General features: G+C 45.7%; 1 protein-coding gene across 6 annotated transcripts in view; it reads right to left on the minus strand.

Moving 5' to 3' along the window:
• ITSN2 (intersectin 2) overlaps window positions 1-16,343 on the minus strand; it is a 1,003,157-nt gene that overhangs the window by 320,619 nt on the left and 666,195 nt on the right. For all 6 annotated transcript variants that reach the window (XM_069236034.1, XM_069236039.1, XM_069236035.1 and 3 more), the window contains one exon: window positions 7,907-7,971. In XM_069236034.1, the coding sequence (XP_069092135.1) occupies window positions 7,907-7,971 (65 nt within the window). The remainder of the gene's footprint in view (window positions 1-7,906; window positions 7,972-16,343) is intronic.

Below are 16,343 nucleotides of genomic sequence, written 5' to 3' on the forward strand. Positions count from 1 at the left end.
CCCCTAGGTGTCTAGTTTAAAAAAATGCACAGGTTTGGTAGGTTTCCCTAGGTGCCGGCTGAGCTAGAGGCCAAAATCCACAGCTAGGCAATTTCCCAAAAAACACTTCAGTTTTCAATATAAAAATGTGATGTGTCCATGTTGCGTTTCCTGTCGCGGGCTTCAGGCCTACCCACGCAAGTGAAGTACCATTTTTATCGGGAGACTTGGGGGAACACAGAATAGCAGAACAAGTGTTACTGCCCCTTGTCTTTCTCTAGATTTTTTCCTTCCAAATGTAAGACAGTGTGTAAAAAAGATGTCTATTTGAGAAATGCCCTGTAATTCACATGCTAGTATGGGGATCCCAGAATTCTGAGATGTGCAAATAACCACTGCTTCTCAACACCTTATCTTGTGCTTAATTTGGAAATACAAAGGTTTTCTTGATACCTATTCTTCACTCTTTATATTTCACCAAATGAATTGCTGTATACCCGGTAAAGAATGAAAACCCATTGCAAGGTGCAGCTGATTTATTGGCTCTGGGTACCTAGGGTTCTTGATGAACCTACAAGCCCTATATATCCCCACAACCAGAAGAGTCCAGCAGACGTAACGGTATATTGCTTTCAAAAATCTGACATTGCAGGGAAAAGTTACAGAGTAAAACGTGGAGTGAAATGGCTGTTTTTTTCACCTTCATTTCAATATTTTTTGTATTTTAGCTGTTATTTTCTATAGGAAATCCTTGTAGGATCCATACAAATGACCCCTTGCTGAATTCAGAATATTGTCTACTTTTCAGAAATGTTTTACTTTCTGGGATCCAGCATTGGTTTAACACCCATTTCTGTCACTAACTGGAAGGAGGCTAAAAGCGCAAAAAATAGTAAAAATGTGGTATGTCCCAGTAAAATGTCAAATTTGTGTTGAAAAATGTGGTTTTCTGATTCAAGTCTTTCTGTTCCTGAAAGCTTGGAAGCTGGTGGTTTAGAACCGCAAACCCTTTGTTGATGCCAGTTTCAGGGAAAAAAACACAAGTCTTCTTCTGCAGCCCTTTTCCCCCCATTTTTTTTCTCGCAAAAAAACGAAATTTTCGCTCTATTTTGGCTAATTTCTTGGTCTCCTTCAGGGGAACCCACAAACTCTGGGTACCGCTAGAATACCTAGGATGTTGGAAAAAAAAGGACACAAATTTGTCGTGGGCAGCTCATGTGGACAAAACGTTATGAGGACCTAAGCGAGAACTGATCCAAACAGCCAAAAAACAGGCCTGGCACCTGAGGGGGAAAAGCCCTGGCAGTGAAGGGGATAAACCTTGCACATATGAGAGTTAGGCAGACAAAAAGAAAAGAACAAGTTACTTAGTTTCGGCAACGTTCTTGGATAATCTAATTGCAGATTTCCTACTTTTTGGGATATCCTTCAGGGGCCTGACTCAATCCTTCATGGGCCTGACTCGAGTGTGCTCCCATGCACTGGTAGGTGACACCTTACAGCACCACACTAGCTAGATAGAGTCTAGGAAATGACAAAGAGGTGCAGCATATAAACACCACCCCTGTACACTGACATCATTTTCTTGTCTTTTCCTCATCCTTGGATGTGGAGTGTAAAACAACTGTAAGTGACTGTGCTGATCGCATAACTAGAGATACTGCTAGCTGGTATCACACCGCAGGATAGGGATGTGGGAGGGCAGTGAGGATTCTGTAGTTAGACAGTGTTTCCACCAGAAAGAGCATTACCAAAGTAACTTTTTCTTCTGATGGATACTTCTAACTACAAATTCCTCACTTTTAAAAAAGATATCAAAGCAGTACCTCTCGGGTGGAGGGTCCTAGCAGTGGGCTCAGATATAAAAAAGTCCTGTAGGACTCAATAAGCCAAGTGATTTTCTTGTTGGATCTAGCTCTTAAGTGCGCTGTGGAAGTACACAACGATGATGACCTCACAACCTGGTAGATATCAAGAACAGGAATCCTGTGTACCAATGCAATTGTGCCAGCCTTGGCCCAGGTGAAAGGGGGGTCAGGGAAGCAGTTCACTTGTCAGTGAATAGCAGACCTTATTGCAGATTACTTACCACTTCAACTGGCACACCCCTACCAATCTGAGCTCATAAATTCCCACAAAGAGTTGATCGTCACCCTTGCTGGGGATGATAAGCGCTCTTGGGTGTCCAACCAATGGAGAATCTCCTTCACTTTTGATTAATCACAGAAGTAAAACACTGGTGACGTAATTCATTATCCAATGAGGAAGAGAGTCAGAACTTTCAATAAAAAAGGTCGCCAGAGTCATCTACACTGATTAGTCTAGAAAGAAGGTGGTGTGGTGAGTTTGCCTGCAGCTCACTCATGGGATGAGCAGATACAATTACAAAGAAGAAGTTAGCTTTCAGGGACAAGAGATGCAGTGAGCCACTATGCGTACACTCAAAGAGCATACACATGAGAAATGTCAAGACCAAGTTAAGCTATCACTGGGGCATTGCAAACAGTTTCTTAATGGCTTGGGTGGAAACATGGGTACCAACCTTTAATAAACCACATTGTAACTAATCTGTCCCAGTGCCCGCATAGATGGATTACGTGAAAGGGGGTCTGGCAGAGTGAATTACATCTACCACTTCACATGCCAACTCAAATGTAATAAATTGCTGCAGCTCAATGACAACGCATGGTGGTATGAGTTATGGAGGTTCAGATGGAGGATCTTGCCTAGTTGCTGAGACAGAAGGGCCTCACCAAGTTGTAGCCCTATTGGAGGACAGATGCTCATGCTCAGGAGCTCCAGGTACCACACTCTCCTGGCCCAACCGGGGCTCTCCACACTGATCGAATATGCCCTGCGCCACTTAAGGATGCAGCCACCACTTGTGACCCGCCAGGCAATATCTGTTTAGTTTGTCTGATCTGGCATTCAAGGACCTGGCCAGGTAGTTGGACACTAGATAATCTGCTGTTTCAGATACCAAGCCACAAATGGCCAGAAACTCAGAAGACTGATATGGAGTTTGCTCTCAGCCGGGACCAGAGACCCCAGATCTCCACCTCTCCCAGATGACTTTTCCAGACCAGCAGAAGTGCATAAACAACAATATAAGCTCTGGGTGGATAAGGGAGAGCAGTCTGCTGCAGGACAATTTGGGATAAGTTAGCCACCACCGCAGCTCTCGGACTGTTCTCCGTTGAGACCTGACTGGAGCCTGTAAGGCAGTTTTGGTGCTGGGCCTACTGAGATTTTAAGTTATATTGAAGGGCTCATCTTTGCCACCTGAAGTTTCTACCAAGGGCGATACACGAGGCCACGAGACAAAGAAGCCTCAGAGCCATACTCATCGAAATCCAGGAGTGAACCTGAAATATCAGAGTCATAGCCCAAGTGTCATGGATTCCCTGGTGGGGATGGAAAACCTTGAAACTCGCCGTATTCAGAATCAACCCGATGAAAGGAAGCCTCTGTGAGTAAATTAAGTGCAACTTTGACTGGTTCATGATGAAACCCAAGGACATCAAGATTTCCACTGTCATTCAGAGGTGGCCTACAACAGACTATGGCAAACCAGTTTTCAACAGCCAGTCATCAAGGTATGGAAATATGGAAAATCTATGGAGTTAGGTTTAACCTTGCTAAAGGAGGCCTGAACAATAAGGCTCACCGGTGTAGGAGGTTTAGCCAAAATAATCGAGGAACCCTACACAGGTCAATGTCACAGGGCTACTAATCTGATAACTGAAGAGGAAAAACATAGATTTTACCACAAAGTTATTAAAGTGCTGCATAGAGCTTCATTAAAAGACAAATGGCTCAGAGGTCATAAGCCATTGCTGAATAATCTCTATAAGGATATTGGATTTCGTTTCGAGGGAGGGAAGTGCGATTCTAGCATCTCAGCTACCCCCTCAACCACTTGTGCAAACAAAGAAGTCTCCTTCTTTAGTAATATATGTGGTGAGTCTAATTCATTTTCAGCAGACGTTTCCAACCCAGTGGGATTTTGTAGGTCGAAGGGAGCAGAGCATCTCCTTCCTCATCATCAGTATCTTGAGGCACCCTATCTGGATCATGCACAAAGCAGGTGCCAGAGACAAAGGAAATGAAGCCTCTATTCGTAACTGCAATGCAGTAGAGGTGTTGGGTTAGAGTCAGGCTGCATTATAATTAGTTGCTCTTTTGTGATCCTGTAGCCCATTACTGGTTGAGTTCAGGCCAACTTGAGCTCAGGGTCCAATCTGCGTTGGTATGGTGGGAACCAGTGTGGATCTTGGGGCCAGTGTTGAAGTACCGGCAATGTGTCCCAGAATGACCGACTGTGAGAAAAGGCCTCTTTTTGACATGGTTACCCCCCACGCTTTGCCTGGCAGGTGGCACTGCTTGGCTGCACTGTAGCTGTATAGCGTCCAGAAGCAGCGAAGCGACATCACCAGAAAGGTGCCACCCCTGCATGTCCGCTCCTTCCTTTCTGTGCCCTTTGACACAGATCACCATTCCACAAGAAGATCTCCAATTGCCCTCTGCTTCTCACTAAAGGAATATTCGGTATCTGCATTTATCCCTTTCATGCTGTTGGTGACATTGTGCTTGAGGAGCTTGAAGTCTACCACAGTTTAAAAAAAAAATAAGCAGGGCTGCTGCATCTGTTTTCTCTCATAACAACCATTTTAGTTGTGCCAGGTAGAGAAAGGAGGCGACTAATTGCCAGAACCTTTAGCCATCTCTTCCTCTTGGAGTTATTTTTATAAATGTTACATGGGAGGCCTGGCCCAATGATGCCAAATAATCCGGTTGCACATCCTGTGCAAAAACACACCGTACATGAAAAAGCAACAGAAATGTTTTCACCAGTGACCAGACCAAAACACATCAAATGCAGTTAGTGACAAGATCCTGGATACAATTAAGTTAACAACCAATTAAAGGATAACCAAGTTAATTTTGAGGATACATCCAACTAGAGGAGAGGCCTGTGCACAAACAAAATGAGAACTTTCACATGAGTTTGATCCAATATGGAAGAATAAACAAGTGAAATGAACATCAATTAACTTTTCCAATAACAAGGATTTGGGCTACCACATACTGAAGTTTATTAAACTGTTTCAAAACGGATATACATGAGGAACTATAAAAGACGATCAATAAAATAATACAATTCCACTTTTTGACAATGGCTCTTGTAAACAGTTTCAACTATGGTATCCCCAAGATGCACTGCAATCCCTCCTTGTGGAGCATACACTTGTGAGATGTCCTTGCTCTCATCAGAAGTGCTCTTTAAACCCTCCCAGGCTTTCACTGATATTTAGGAAGGTAGATGCCAGTGCGCACTCTTTATTTCCACTTCTCTAAAATTGACTCTGTTAGGGGTTGGGTTCTATAAATAAGCAGCAATGCCAGTGAGAGATGATGATTGCACAGAGGTTCTACTGATATCAGAAAATGCCCTTTGTCACTTGTTGCCTCTAGGGGTTGGGCCCTACATGAGCAATCTCAAGAGGAGACAATGACCCTCAAAACTCTGTCAGGACCTTGTTCTGTTCCTGCAAGCACTGCACAACAATGTCTTTAATCCAAGAGTGGAAGAAATTTGAAAGAGGGGCTACATTTTCCAGAGCGTCATGGACACTAATTCATCTGAGTCCATCCAGTGGTCCAGGACTCCACAGAGGATCTTTTTGGGCCCTGGGGTGAATGGTGGGAGACTGATCTTTTAGGTTCCTGTGGGTTCTGCCGGTGAGGAACAAGGCAATCCATTTGAGGGTGTTTTCTTGAATCTCGATGTGGGGGAGTCTGTTGATCAGGATGTGGTGGGAGACATTGTCAAATGAGGTGGACAGGTCCAGGATAATGAGGGCTGCTGTTTCTCCACAGTCCAAGAGGGCTCTGATGTCATCTGTGGCTGCAATCACGGCTATCTCTGTGCTGTGGTTAGCTTAAAATCAAGACTGGGAGGGATCCAATGGGGTTGTGAGCTGCTAGGTGTTGGGTGAGTTGATGGTTGATGGCTTTTTCGAGGACCTTTGTTGAATAGGGGAGCAGAGAGATGGGCCAGTGTGGCATTTTAAGGAGGGTCCTCACATCAACATGCTTCCGGACCTCAGGGAAGGAGGCCACAGGAATGGAGGTATTCAGGACCTTCCTGAGCTCCTCGCTGATTGTCTTGCTTCTGAGGTTGTCACTGCCGGTAATCTTGCATTGGGGTGGTGGGTGGCACTAACAGAATATTTTTTGATGTGGTCACTACTACAACTACAACACTAATAATATTAGTAGCTGGGGCTTATTTTCACTGAACACAAGTTTCCCTTATTACAGAAAAGCTTGGAGATCCCTGGTCTGCAGAATGGTACTCTTAAAAGGCTTCAATTTGCTACTGTGCCCCAGATGGCCAAAGAAATTCGGGGCACACAAGGACCAACTGAGGAATTAGCTCTGCAGCCAACGATCTGAAGGAAGACCGACTGACACTATAATACCTTCTCTTTGTATACAGAATGGCGGGATAGGGTTGAGCCATTCTTCGCTTTCTTGTACTTACAGTTAGCACTTCAATTTTGACTTACCAAAGGACTTCTATCACAAGCTCTCACAGGAATGACCTTGGAAGTGGGAGTTAATCTGTGTCCTCGATTGGGACTTAAATGAGACCTGCAACTTCTTCTTTTATTCAGCAACATACAGCTTTGCTCCTCAGTCCCAGATCACCTTAAAGTTAATGAGGGCACTCTTGTACATATTTGAGTTGTGTCCCGAGACCAAACAGAAGAGACACCTTGTGCAGGTCGAAGAGTGACATCTGTCTTCTCTAGCTGTGCCATGGAGTGAAAACTGCAGTCTTTAGAGGGGATACTGTACCCTAGCACACTGGATATTTCTATTTTTGGAGTCGTCGGAAGACCAACGAAATTGGAAGGGGGGCTCTGGATCCATATAAGAAGGATCAGAAAGATCAGAACTGATGTCAGTGCACAGGGTTCCGGGGTGGTATAGAGCCAACACTGAGTCACACAATGCCACCAAGTGGCATGCAGGAGCATTACTAGTGAAAGCTTTCTGAATCCAATCTAGTGTCTGGGGAGTATTCTAAGATGAGGAATCTGTGGTTAGAAGTATCTATCAGATAATACAGTTTTGGAAGTTGGTGAACAACACACAAAAAACTTTAAGCAGACTTTCGGATCCAGGTCAAAATGCACCAGAAAAAAGGACATGAGATTAGCATGTAGGGCTGGGGCCTATTTGTGAATCCATGTCATCATTTTCTGGGACTGGCGGAAGTTGATGTGGAGTTGGGTAGTGTCACATATCTGTGTATCAGAACAATTGCTCGAAAGAGCTTCCAGTTCCAGTCTGGCACATGCAGGAATTTAAAAGGTGAGAAATGTACAGCTAGAAGTACCCATCAGAATTCTGACTAGGTCCATGAAAGGAAGTTGCTGAAAAGTAAAAGGCAATGACTAAGACTACAACACTAGATGTGTGCTGCTATCGTTAGACATCTATAAAAGGGACATCTCGACTTTTTAAGAGAGGACAGAAGCGGTTCTAATGTGGAGGACAAGCGAGAATCTGAGCTGAGACCTGCCCTAATTACATTTGAGGAATTGAGCAAGTTCAGAGTCCAAAACGTTTTGCAGCCAACCTGGCCATGCCTTAACTGAATGACCTGAGTTTCAAGCATATGTTGAGCTGTATCTATTGGGGAACCCTAAATGTGAATTGGCTCATGTTACAATGTTACCATCTCAGAAGGAGAATCACAACTTTAGACTTGGGCTTACTAAAATGTCTGTTACCTTTTGTCATAAATAAATGAATGCACACCTAATGAAAAAAAAAATCTTAAAGTTATCAGAATAATTTCACAATTATGTCAAATGTTTTTTCAGTTCCAAGTGGACCAAAAAGTTATTCTTACCTTCTCCAGGCACAGAGGAACTTGAAGCAGACTTCTTGTTGACAACTGCATAAACAGCCTCTTGTCTGCAGGTAAAAGATGATGTTTGTTTACCATATTAAAAATAACCTCAAGGGACTTAAATGAAGATATGCGAACATAACCTGAAGACACAACGTTTACTGGAGAAGATGAAATAAGAATAAGAATAATGCTGGGGGAGTTCAATGAAGGAGAAATTTCATACATTACATAGGCAAGCTGATTTTTATTCTTGCTATCCAGATAAACTTTGCAGGTACCACCATCAATTGATGACTCTCAGCAGGGACTGAGCATCTAAAACAATTACTGGGCTGAGGCAAAAAGGGACACTACATAAAAGTAGGAATTTACACAAAAGAAGACATGAACATTTTTTGAAAGTAAAAACAATGATACTGCAGTGTATTAAGAACCATAAGGTAACAGAGTGTTTGGCACCCTCAACATAAAGACCTTTCCTAATCAACTACTAACCAAACCACTAGGGCAGCCTGTCATTGGGATCTAAAAGACACCAATTTGTATGCTAACACAGCTGGAGCAAAACAGTACTCTGGTGTATAGGCAATTTGTATTCGTAGGCAGAGTAGATAGCTTATCCTATAAAATTGAAAAGAGCGTATATCTTTCTGAGAAAAAAACAAGCATTGCCAAAAAATAAGTAAAAAGACGACGCTTGAGAGAGTTTTTGATTTACTGCATCACAATAGGAACTTTGCTTTAAATTGTTAAACTGCCTTGAATTATTACTGGAACGGTTTTATCATACTAAAGACAGCATGTGACAGGGTGAAGCCTTGTGTAATGTCAGAATGTAATTGTCGCTACAGGTAGACAAATTATCAGTCTGATGTAAAGAAACTTTTGAGTATATTGTGTGAGGTACGCATGCCTAAAGTAGCACCTTACCTTTTTTTTAAATGTAATTTTAATTAGATTTTCTTAACTTACGGAGTAGGGCATGTAGGCATCCTGTTGTGGAACAACAGAAAATGGACAGGAGAGATATATGGAGGACAAAAGGCGTGCCGGAGGACAAAAGGCGTGCCAGAGAACTTGCAGGGTTTAGGAGCGTCTTACCCCGTTTGCTCCTGAACTTTTCCCATATCAGCACGCACACACTCACACAGATACTGTAGGATTTATAAGACCAAATTACTTACCTTAGGTAGTGCTCTTTCAGGTATAGACTATCTAGTCGCAGATTCCTCTTTTTCTGAATAGTTCGTAGGTGTCAGATGGGATCTGGGTCAGACTGGATTCAGAAACTTTTCAGCAGTACCTCTGCTGAAACTGTGCGGCTATGCACTCCACTGTTCCACTCCGGAATGGACGTGCGGGGTCTATATAGACACCACTCCCACACACTGACATCTGTTGCTTTCAAGACGTCCATGTCCAGATGCAGAGACCCCAAAGCAAATTGTAGACTAGGTGCAGGTTCCTAGACTTGGGATCTTATTAATGGGTAGAGCCAAATCACAGAACAGGGAGGATGGTAGGGTCAGATAGAATCCATATCAGAAAGAGTGTTACTGAAGATAAGTAACTTGTTTTTCTGATAGAGACTTTGGCAACCGCATCACAGACCTTATCGTCCACTTCACTATCAACCCCAAGGACTTCCTGCTACTCAACTTCCACCTCAAGGACCCAAAGGACCCTTGCTCCACAGCCCCCTTGAAAGCCTGGACATCGGACTCACCCATCTCATCACAGAACCTACACACATTGCAGGTCACAGACCTTACACACATTGCAGGATATACCCTGGATCCAATCTTCACCACCAGCGACAGGTTCACCTACAACTCCACCTCACCAACTACAAGCATTAGCCTACCCAGCTCAAGCTGAAAAGTAACTGAGGAAGACTGGCTCAATGACCTCAAACAGACCAACACAACATCACCAGCATCCTCGACAAAGGCCTTACCAACTTCAACAAATGGATCCCGAACTGCTCAGACTACCTTGTGTTCATCAAAACCAACAAATAAAGATGAACCAACAAACACACCAGCAACTTCAACGAATGGATCAAGATCTGTGCAAACACCCTCATGACCACCAAAACCAACAAACAAACCTGTAAGCAGTTAGAAAGAAAATAGAGAACTACCTATGATGCTGACGCCAGAACCACCTACAAGGGCGCATTCAGATGCTACCCCAAAAAGAAGGGCACTAAAACTGAACAACATAGAGGTGAGATTCAACAGCTGTAAGGAGATCTTCACAATCGTCAAATAAATCACCATCACCGAAGCCAATAACATCACTCCTTCACAGAAACTCTGCAACAAGTTATCAAACTTCTTCCACAGCAAATCAGAAAAGATCTACAGCAACTCTGAACAATCAAAATCCAAAGATCTCACCACCAATCTGACGACCACAAACCAAGACGAAAACCTGACTGAATGGAAAACACTCAAAGACACTGCAGCGATCATGAAAACAGTACACTCCAGGGCATCTATGGTATCATGTCCCCATTACATTTACAACATGGGAGGACCATCAATCAGCAGCGCCCTCACCCAACATCAACAACAACTCCATCAAATCTGTCACTTTCCTAGAAGACTGAAAACATGCAGCAGTCAACGCACTCCTCAAAAAAACATCAGCTGACCCTAGCGAGCTGAGCAACTTCCATCCCACCCCGAACACCACTAACTACTGGACCACACTCAATCAGGAATCCAGAGAACTCATTGCGGCCAAAGACAACATCTGAGCTATAATGGCCCAGGGATAAACCACATCCTGCATCCTATTTAATCTCTGTGGAGCCTGTGGCCTTCAACTGGACAGGATCCTTAATCTCAGGAAGAACAAGTCACACTACCACCATATACATCGAAATCTAAGGGGTTGATCTACAGAGTCCTTCAGGGTTCATCCCTCAGCCCACCCTGTTCAACATCTGTAGGAAGTTGGCTCTGTATATACTATTTCAAAGTAAGAAATAGTGTGCACAGAGTCCAAGGGTTCCCCTTCGAGGTAAGATAGTGGCAAAAGTAGATAATTCGAATGCTCAAGTTTGTGGTAGTGTGGTCGAGCAGTAGGCTTATCAGAGGGTAGTGTTAAGCATTTGTTGTACACACACAGGCAATAAATGAGGAACACACACTCAAAGACTTACTCCAGGCCAATAGGTTTTTATGTTGAAAAATATATTTTCTTAGTTTATTTTAAGAACCACAGGTTCAAGATTTACAGTTAATACTTTAAATGTAAGGTACTTCACTTAGATACTTTAGGAACTTTGAATGAAAGCAATATCACATACAGTCTTTGTAAAAATGGCAATAAGCTATTTTCAAAGTGGACAGTGCAAAAATCAACAGTTCCTGGGGGAGGTAAGTAAAGGTTTGTCTTGGAGGTAAGTAAAACACTTACAAGTCTCATTTTTGGGGCACAGGCAGCCCACTATTGGGGGTTCAAGGCAACCCCAAAGTTACCACACCAGCAGCTCAGGGCCGGTCAGGTGCAGAGGTCAAAGAGGTGCCCAAAACATATAGGTGCCTAAGGGGAAAAGGGGTGCTCTGGTTTCAGTCTGCCACCAGGTAAGTACTTGCGTCCTCTGGGGCAGACCAGGGGGGTTTTGTAGAGCACCGGGGGGGACACAAGAAGGCACACAACGTACACCCTCAGCGGCACAGGGGTAGCCGGGTGCAGTGAGCAAAGCATGCGTCGGATTTTAGATTGAAAACAATGGAGGGACCCGGGGGTCACTCTAGCGTTGCAGGCAGGCACGGGGGGCTTCTTGGGACAGCCACCACCTGGGCTAAGCAGAGGGTCGCCTGGGGGTCGCTCTTGCACTGAAGTTCGGTTCCTGCAGGTCCTCGGGGCTGCGGGTGCAGTGTTGGGTCCAGGCGTCGGGTCCCTTGTTACAGGCAGTCGCGGTCAGGGGGAGCCTCTGGGTTCTCTCTGCAGGCGTCGCTGTGGGGGCTCAGGAGGGTCGTCTCTGGTTACTCACGGGCTCGCAGTCGCCGGGGAGTCCTCCCTGAGGTGTTGGTTTTCTGCAGGTCGAGCCGGGGGCGTCCGGTGCAGAGTGTGAAGTCTCACGCTTCCGGCGGGAAACGTGAAATCTTTGGAAGTTGCTTCTTTGTTACAAAGAAGTAGCTGGTTTTGAACAGGGTCGCTGTTCACGGGAGTTTCTTGGTCCTGTAGTCCAGGGCAGTCCTCTGAGACTTCAGAGGTCGCTGGTCCCTGTCGGATGCATCGCTGGAGCAGTTTTTCAAAGTTGGAGACAGGCCGGTAGGGCTGGGGCCAAATCAGTTGTTGTCTTCCTCCTTCTCTGCAGGCTTGTAGGTCAGCAGTCCTTCTTCTTTCTTCAGGTTGCAGGAATCTGATTTCCTGGGCTCTGGGGAGCCCCTAAATACTGAATTTAGGGGTGTGTTTAGGTCTGGGAGGGCAGTAGCCAATGGCTACCGTCCTTGAGGGTGGCTACACCCTCTTTGTGCCTCCTCCCTGTGGGGAGGGAGGCACATCCCTAATCCTACTGGGGGAATCCTCCAAACCCAAGATGGAGGATTTCTCAAGGCAGGGGTCACCTCAGCTCAGGACACCTTAGGGGCTGTCCTGACTGGTGGGTGACTCCTCCTTGTTTTTCTCATTATCTCCTCCAGCCTTGCCGCCAAAGGTGGGGGCAGTGGCCGGAGGGGCGAGCATCTCCACTAGCTGGGATGCCCTGGGGCTCTGTAACAAAAGGGGTGAGCCTTTGAGGCTCACCACCAGGTGTTACAGTTCCTGCAGGGGGAGGTGAGAAGCACCTCCACCCAGTACAGGCTTTGTTCCAGGCCACAGAGTGACAAAGGTACTCTCCCCATGTGGCCAGCAACATGTCTGGTGTGTGGCAGGAACTGGTCAGCCTACACTAGAAGTCGGGTATGTTTTCAGGGGACATATCTAAGATGCCCTCTGGGTGTATTTTACAATAAATTGCACACTGGCATCAGTGTGCATTTATTATGCTGAGAAGTTTGTTACCAAACTTCCCAGTTTTCGGTATAACCATTATGGAACTGTGGAGTTCGTGTTTGACAAACTCCCGGACCATATACTCTTATGGCTACCCGGCACTTACAATGTCTAAGGTTTGGCGTAGACACTGTAGGGGCATAGTGCACATGCACATATGCCCTCACCTGTGGTATAGTGCACCCGGCCTTAGGGCTGTAAGGCCTGATAGAGGGGTGACTTATCTATGCTACAGGCAGTCTGAGGGGAGTGCCATGTCGACTTAGTCTTTTTATCCCCACCAGCACACACAAGCTGTGAAGCAGTGTGCATGTGCTGAGTGAGGGGTCCCTAGGGTGGCATAAGACATGCTGTAGCCCTTAGAGACCTTCCCTGGCCTCAGGGCCCTTGGTACCAGGGGTACCAGGGTTGTGCCAATTGTGGAGCCAAAGGTACAGTTTAGGGCAAGAACACTGGTGCTGGGGCCCGGTTAGAAGGGTCCCAGCACACTTTCAAATCATAACTTAGCATCAGCAAAGGCAAAAAGTTAGGGGGTAACCATGCCAAGGAGGCATTTCCTTACAACATCTACCTGACCTCACTTGCCAACATCATCAGGTCCAAAAGCATCACCATCAGATCCTAAGCTAATGCCACCCAACGTATCCACCCTCTGAAAGACAGGTCCACCACCTTCAGAACCAACTTCTCTAGCTGCATGATGAATGTAGCAGACTGGATGAGATCCAACTGCCTGAAACTAAACTCCGAAGTGCTGATCTTCAGGAACAAGAACTCTCCATGGGACCTCACCCGGTGGCATCAGAGCTTGGACCAACACCCACTCCAACCAACAATGCCAGAAACCTAGAAATCAGCTCTACAAGATATTCAAATGGCTACCCCTGAACATCAGATGCACTATCAACTACAACAATGCACTCTATGCTGGGATCTCCAACCACCTCCAGACCATCTAGAATGCACCAGTGAGACTCATCTTTTACCTCCTACGATGCACTCACAACACACCACACCTCAGAGAGCTCCACTGGCTCCCCATCCACAAGCGCAGCCAATTCAAACTCCTCATGCGTGCATATAAAACACTGCACAACATCCCTTAACAACTGCCTGCACTTCCACCAACTCACCAGACAGCTAAGCTCAGCCACACTCTCACTCACCAACCACCTCCCTTTCCTGAGTCCACAAGAGGAGCACGGGAGGCCAAGAATTCTCCTACACAGTAGGGTTGTGAATGGACTCAAACCAGAAAGTCCTTCAGGACCGAGGAGGCGAAATGACCCTCTCGAACAACCTGACTGTCCAGGCAACAGAATGAGCATGCAATTCTTAATACAGAGCACGATCCAGCGGGAGATGGTCTCATCTGCATTGCTTTGCCTTTTTTTGCTCCGGAGAACCCCACGCAGAGCTTATCATCCACCTGGTGGTCTTTGGTACGATTTAGGCAGAAGCTCAGCGCTCTTTTAGGGTCCAAGGGATGAAGTCTCTCCTCCTCAGAGGTGAGGTGGAGAGCAGAAAGCCAGCGTGGTGATGGTTTAACCGCTGCAGAACAGTGTCACAACGTTTGGCAGGATGGTGCCAGAGTTCACAGAACCATTTTTTCCTGGAAAGCAGGAATTGTATGGTGGACTGGTGCAAAGAGCCTGAAGCGCTCCACACTGTGTTGAGGTGACGGCAATGAGGAACGCAGTCTTGATAGTAAGGAGTCGCAAAGGACATCTCTGAAGTGGCTCGAATGGAGCGCACATCAGTTAAGTCGGGACCAAATTAAGGTCTCATTGGGCCAACACAAAAGAAAGGGAGACGGGGGAAAACAAATTGCAGCCCTTTCAAAAATCACAACCAGTGACCTAAACAAGGGCTGATCTGGCAACTGTACAAAGGCCAAAAGGATTGAAAGATAACCTTAATTATGCCCAAAGTCTTGTTGGGCAGAAGTTAGAACAAATAACAAAATGTCAGATAACTTGGCCCTGAGGGAGTCAATCTAGTGTGTGCCACACCAACTCACAAATCTGTACCAACAACAGGGGTATAGTTTTCTCTGCGGGACGCCTGCCTGCCAATATGACTTTAACCCCCTCCGAAGGAAGGTCGAAGGTGTTCAGCTATTGCTGCTCAATTTCCAAGCATTAAGGTGGAAAATGTGAAGGCTCTGGTGCATAACCCTACCATTTTGTGCAACAACAGGTCCTCACAGAAGGGAACAATCAAACGGATGTGCTTTTCCCATTTCAGAGTAGGTTGACTATGTCATATAATCCAAACCTGTCATCAGCCCACTGGGAGTTTCCAATTTTTGGAGCAAGGGCCCTCACCCATGGCATGCTTCATCATTGGACTAGCTCCTCGTTGGGCCAGCACGGCAATGTCCAACGACCCCTAAAAAGGGCTAATTGCCAGAGATCTTTTTAAATTATGCCATATGAGCCCAGTGATGTGGCTAAATATCTAGGATAAAACAGTAGACTGGTGCATGTGAATAGAGGTTCAAATTAACTAGCGATCCTTAAAATTACTTTATTTGGAAGGGACCCTGTTAAGGGTTAAAAGCAAAATAAGGGGGAATAATAAGGGAATCATGCCCTTAATTCCCCTAAGAGGTTCACATGTTTCTTGCCCACAATTGTATAAAATAAGTCATTGGCGAGTCTTCAGGGCCGAGCTATTACCTAATCTACCTAAAGGGTTCCTATTGGTTCTAACCTTGATAGGGAGCTGAAAGTCAAGTACTTTGATCACCCTTTGCATTACCGTGGCATAAGAAGCGGATTGCGCTCTAGCTGGTTAATCCAGGGGGAGGAAAAAGTCAGTCTCCAGGATGGTATTGAGGTCACAAGCTTCCTGTAAGTCCTCATACCAAATGTCATCCTGGCAGGGTTGATAGAACTCTTCACCCAGGTCACAGTCATTATCTGAATAAGCCCAAAAAAGGAAATGCATAGAGTGCTGTCTACCTTGTGGTAATTGAAGTAGGGGAAGAGGCACCTCAGTTGAATTTGGGTATGCTTCACCGGTGTTGGAGAGAACAATAGGGGCTGCGTCCTCAGACAGCAAAGTGCGCATCAGTGTAACTGGGGCTGGCGAGGGTTGTGGCAACGGAAGTGGAGTCAGAAAAAGAGCCAGAGAAGACCAGCTGGTTCGAGAGGGGAACTTTCCGGCGGTATCCAAGTGGAAGGCCTCTCAGCTCCTTGTGGCCCAAAGGCACACCAGAGGGAGTCAAGTAGGGATCCAAGAAGCCAGAGCACAGTTGTGTTTAACTCTTCAATCTTACGCGGGATGGCTGAAGGTCCCAGGAACTCAGGATGAGCCATAACCAATTGCGAGATTGGCTCGGAAGTCGACCAATTTGGGAGCGAGATCGAGAAGGGTGGCACTGTCCCCACTTTTACTCAGATGAATGCAAGTAGTG

The sequence above is a fragment of the Pleurodeles waltl genome, chromosome 5 (genome assembly GCF_031143425.1).
Source record: "Pleurodeles waltl isolate 20211129_DDA chromosome 5, aPleWal1.hap1.20221129, whole genome shotgun sequence".
Classification (NCBI taxonomy): domain Eukaryota; kingdom Metazoa; phylum Chordata; class Amphibia; order Caudata; family Salamandridae; genus Pleurodeles; species Pleurodeles waltl.